The sequence below is a fragment of the Heptranchias perlo genome, chromosome 28 (genome assembly GCF_035084215.1).
Source record: "Heptranchias perlo isolate sHepPer1 chromosome 28, sHepPer1.hap1, whole genome shotgun sequence".
Lineage (NCBI taxonomy): Eukaryota > Metazoa > Chordata > Chondrichthyes > Hexanchiformes > Hexanchidae > Heptranchias > Heptranchias perlo.
This window is the reverse complement of record NC_090352.1, coordinates 351,023-356,362: the sequence shown is the minus strand read 5'-3', so window position 1 is coordinate 356,362 and position 5,340 is coordinate 351,023. Positions and strand designations below refer to the sequence as shown.

Genomic DNA, 5,340 nt, shown 5'->3' with positions numbered 1-5,340 from the left:
TCCAAGTGGTAAAATTGATTGAGTTTGAAGTTCTGACGATCCCTGTGTATTTTGGAATTGTGGGAGGGGGAAACCCCTCCTGGAAGGTACAGCAGTGTGAATGGAGGCGGAATTCACTGATCCTCCTCCCTCCCTCCCTCTCCCTCCCTCCCTCTCCCTCCCTCCCTCCCTCTCCCTCCCTCCCCTTCCCTCCCTCCCTCCCTGAAGCTGCTCCTAGTGAGATCAAGGTCCCTGATCTTCAAATGAAGGGCAGGCTGGGGATATCTGCTCAACTGAGCCTCATCCTCTGGATTAACAACCAACCAGCAGGTCAGAGCAATCCAAGTTCCCACAGTGGCCAACTGGATCAATGCTTCACTTCCGCTCCAGAGCTGTGAGATCAGAAGGAGCCTGGTTCAATCTGATCTGATCTATTAGCTGCTCGCAGCCCACACACCCTCAGCACCTCTCGTGTTAGGAGAAACACCAGCCAGGGTTTCTGATCCTGATCGTTATGTAAGTGCCCCCTGTATAGTGACATGTTGATTGATATTTGGGCTTGACTGTGACGTGGTTGCCCAGTAGCACTGCTCGAAGCTCACACCTGAACTGTAGTTACTTGGATGAGGTACCTGGAGTGTGTGTGTACTGTAGAAAGTGGGTGGATCCCATATCGTAACCCAGCTGCTCAGAAGTAGTGACCGATCCTAGCAGATGGCCTCTATCACTGGGACGTTGTGAGATGACCCCACAGTCCAGTCCAAAATTGTTGACTGATTTGGTTCAGTCAACAATCAACAGCAGGTCTGCATCCAGCTCAGAGCCAAATGCAACTCAGGTTACAGCCGTGGGCTCAGTGGAGCACTCTCACCTCTGAGTCAGAAGGTTATGGGTTCAAGCCCCACTGTACAGACCTGGGCTGACACTCCTGTACAGTACTGAGGGAGTGCTGTACTGTCAGAGGTGCTGTCTTTCAGATGAGATGTTAAACTGAGACCCCATCTGCCCATGGCAATTTTTTTTAAGAAGAGCAGGGGAGTTCTCCCTGGTGTCCTGGGCCAATATTTATCTCTCAACCAACATCACCAAAACAGGTTATCTGGTCCTTATCTGATTGCTGTTTGTGACCCCTTGCTGTGTGTAAATTGGCTGCTGCATTTCCATATGTTACAACAGTGACACAAGGTACGTCATTGGCTGTGAAGCTCTTTGGGACGTTCTGAGGTTGTGAGAGGCGCTATAGAAATGCAATTTCTTTCTCCTTCAATGTAATTCTTATTTGCCAGACATTTCAGACCAAGGTACAAACAGATGTATCATTAACGATATTTATTTATCTACAATTGGAAATCTATGCTCACTGCACATACGGTAAATATTGCTGATTACAATAGTTGACTTCATTCTCAACAACTAGCCACAGAATCAAATCGTCAGTGTAACACAACCCGTAAGCTTCACTATCTCATTAGCTGGGTTTCTCTCGACAGTATTACACAATTACATTTCATGTCCACGATTACAGTAAAGTTTTAGTAAGTTCAAAGTAAGTACATCAGTGATGAGTCTCCCTTAAGGCTGTCTTTTGATATTAGCATAAAAACGTACACCCTCTCCTGTAGCAGTTTGGTTGTAACACCTCACATTTTCATCTGACATCGATCTGCCTGATCTATGTCTAACCTAACCCTAACCCTAACCCTGTCTGTCGCCTCAAGTTGCTTACGGTTCTTTTCACAGCTGACCATGTCTGTGACTTTGTGTTGGCTGCAAATTGTAATATTGTTCCCCCTATACCCAAGTCTAGATCATTTGTAAATAATGAGGAGAGCGAGGACACCACTTTTTATATCCCTCGAGTGAAAACAAATCCACTAACTGCTGCTGTCTGTGTTCTGTCCTTTAACCAACCTCCCATTCATGCTGCTACATCCCCTTTACTACCGTGGCACTTAATTTTATCAACAAGCCTCCTGTGCAGCACTTCATTAAATGCCTGTATTTCCTACACAGGCCCCGACAGCCAGCCCTGAAGCTGTGAATCTCAGTGCAAGAGTTCCGTGCAGCAGTTGGAGCTTTCAATCTGTCGTCAGTGTTGAAGTCGGGACTGTTGATCCTGGTGCTAGTGGGAGTGAGGGGGAGTAACGGGCCTAAGTGATTGGATCCACCAATGGAGGTAGAGGAACTGGCCCCTACCCCAGTCATGGCAGCTGCTGCTGTGCAACTGTTGAAGTGACTGATAACTGGGCCCATTGTCCTGACGGAAATTTTCTCTCTTCTACTTTGTGGGTGAATGTGCTGTTGGCAGGAAGCAAACTACCATCACTGAGTGATTTATGAGAGGGGAGAGCCCCTCTGATAGGGCAGTGCTGAGAGGGGAGAACTGGCCAACACAAGACTGATTATCCAATCCTTCATTCATTTGCTGATTGTGGGACTTTGCTGGGTGCGAATTGGCTGCCGTATTAGATGTAATTTCAAAAGTAATTCACTGGCAATAAAAACTTTAGTTCATCCTGAGCACGTGAAAGGCACTAAATAAATGTTCTTTTCTTTATGATAGTCTGACAAATGAGCTGAAGTTTGCCTTTACAGCTCAGTAATTGGCCGTCATTCAATCCTTTAAGTACCGCTGACAGCTTAGCAAACTTGTGTTTACTTATCCCCCGCTGAAACTAGACACAAAACCCAGCTGTGAGTTTCTGTAAATAAAAAGCAAAATCTTTTTGCTCGAAATCAAACAAAAAGAGAAGAATTTGGAAAAGGCGGTTCAGAGAATCAGTTTTTCAGGGTTTGTACCCACATCTGAACTGGAAAGTAAGAGAGAGAAAGGGGAGGGGAAAAACTGATCAAACCAGGCCGGGGTGAGGGGAAAGTATCAGTGAACCATTGTTGGATGTTAGATATCATCTCAGCCAAGTAATGGAAAGAACCATTAAAGAACCAAGGAATGTGTGAGGAGCTGAGATGGGGTGAATGATCAGACTGGGAACGGGAGGGGGGAGTCACACGGAGCTCAGAATCACAGAGAGAGAACTGAGATGTTCAGGAAAGTGGTCGTCCAATCTGCATGTGGTCTTCCCAGTGTGAAGGAGATTGTGCTGTGAGCAGTGAGCACAGGATATAGGTAGAGGAAACACATGAATTGCTGTCTCACACAGAAAGGATTTGGGGCCCTGGACAAGTGGTGTGGGATGAGGTGAAAGTAAATATTTACGTAGGAGGAGGCCATTCGGCCCCTTGAGCCTGTTCCGCCACTCAGTTAGATCATGGTTTATCTGTACCTTAACTCCATTTACCCACCTTTGCTCCATATCCCTCGATACCCTTACCCAACAAAAATCTAGCGATCTCAGCCTTGAAAAGTTCAATTGTCCCCCCAGCATCCACAGCTTTTTGGGGGAGTGAGTTCCAGATTTCCACTCCCCTTGTGCTTCCTGATTTCACCCCTGAACGGTCTAGCTCTAATTTTAAGGTTATGCCCTCTTGTTCTGGACTCCCCACCAGAGGAAATAGTTTCTCTCTATCTACCCTATCAAATCCATTTAACATTTTGAACCCATCAATCAGATCAGCCCTCAATCTTCTAAACTAAGCCAAGTCTATGCAACTTGTCCTCATAATTTAACCCTCTAAACCCTGGTATCATTCTGGTGAATCTGGGCTGCACCCCCTCCAAAGCCAATAAATCCTTCCTGAGGTGCGGTGCCCAGAACTGAGTGCATTTGAAACATAGTCAATAAAATGGAGGGGGCCTGAGTCAGAGTGGAACAGTGTTCAATATAAGAAGACAGGCATAGTGACTCCTTCATATGAAAGAAATGAATGGAGTTAAAGGAGAAATTGTTGAAGGTGAGAACAGGCAGAGGGAGGGGGTGGATACTGGCTCGGTCACTGTTTTAGAAGTGAATGTCCTGGTGAGGGGGTGGAGGTGTAGCAGGACTGGACATCCACAGTGAAAGGGAGGCGATCAGGCCAGAGAATCTGGAATTGTTTCTGTACTTTCGGTGTCTTTAAATCCAGGTCTATTTCTCAACCTATGACCCAATGAATTAACAGTTAAACCAAAACCAGGAACTCCCCTGAAAACAAAGTCAATCTGTTGCTCTGACAACTTAAATACCGCACCTCTGAAAACTACCTCAAAAAGCCGCCTGTCCCACCCTGCCCTGACATCACAGTGAACCAATGAAGACACACAGAGTGAATGAGCCCAGCCCAGCCCAGCCCAGCTCAGCTCAGACCAGCTCACAAGACAGCTCCCAGTCCCACTCCCAGCTCCGGCCTCTCTCTTGACCGTAAGCCCCAGGCACGATGTCCAGCGATAGCCTGGAGTCCTTTGAAGAAGCGCATTATGATGAGTACGAGTACTACAACCTGGAGGATTACCCGGCTCACAGTGGAGGGAAGGGAAGGAGCAAGAAGGAGATGGGTCGCAACGTCAATCGGCACTGCCCAGCTGGACATGAAAGGAAGATCGCGGAGAAACTGTACAACAGCGAGCTGAAGAGGAAGAGAGCCCAGAGCCTGTCCTAGGTACGCTGCCTCTCTCCCCTCCCAGGTGTGCAGCCTCTCTCCAGGTGTGCATCCTCCCCCCAGATGTGCAGCCTCTCCCTAAGTGTCCCTGAAGAAGTTGCCCTGGTCTCTGAGCTGCCTCCCCCTGCAATGTGGAGAAGCTGGAGGGAAATTCTTTCCAATAAGATGAGCTGTGAGAACAGGCGGGCACTCACCGGGTCGCCCCAATAAGGGTCTTCACTCCAGGGAGTCTCTCTCTCATGCCGAGCTCCCCTTGGTGCTCGATGTGTGGACACAGCCACTTACCTTTGCCCCTCCTCCACCTACTAAGTTGAGTTGATCTCTTTTAACTGGTCATGTGGCCCAAGGACTGGTAGGGAGCAGGATTTGGTTCCCAGTCTGTGCTGAATTAGCTGATTTTAACTGGAGCCCAATAAGGTTTACAGTTGGCCCCAGGAGGGAACAGTTCCTGTTCCTGATGAGCTGTAACTGTTGGCAAACAGGTGAGTGGCTGTGGAATGAGGACAGGATCAGGCCTAGCTGTGATGCACCCTCTAGTCAAATAGCCTGCTGATACTCATTGCCTGGGTCACACATAAAGTATGGCCTCATGGATGAGGTACAGGAGAGCAGACATTAACTCAGGAATTGTACCCAGTGACAGTGAGTGAGTTCAGGAAGGGAGAGAAGAAAATAGGGAAAATGTAAAGTTTGGAAACTGAAGAATGGGCAGTGTTGTGATTGGTGACAGATGAATTATTTCATTGTCAGATCCTTTAATCTTTAAAAATGAGTCAAATCAACAAAAGCACAGGGTGTGTTTACAGTACTACAGGATCAGACAGC

General features: G+C 47.5%; 2 protein-coding genes across 3 annotated transcripts in view; one reads left to right on the top strand and one right to left on the bottom strand.

The window, feature by feature from the left end:
* The window catches only part of LOC137344767 (carbohydrate-responsive element-binding protein-like), a 400,141-nt gene that overhangs the window by 59,957 nt on the left and 334,844 nt on the right, over positions 1–5,340 (bottom strand). The gene's annotated exons all lie outside the window — the stretch shown is intronic.
* Positions 981–4,611, top strand: nupr1b (nuclear protein 1b). The gene is made up of 3 exons (XM_067967903.1): positions 981–1,755; positions 1,993–2,110; positions 4,283–4,611. The coding sequence occupies exons 1-3, from the start codon at positions 1,654–1,656 to the stop codon at positions 4,513–4,515; spliced, it is 453 nt and encodes a 150-aa protein (XP_067824004.1). The 5' UTR covers positions 981–1,653; the 3' UTR covers positions 4,516–4,611.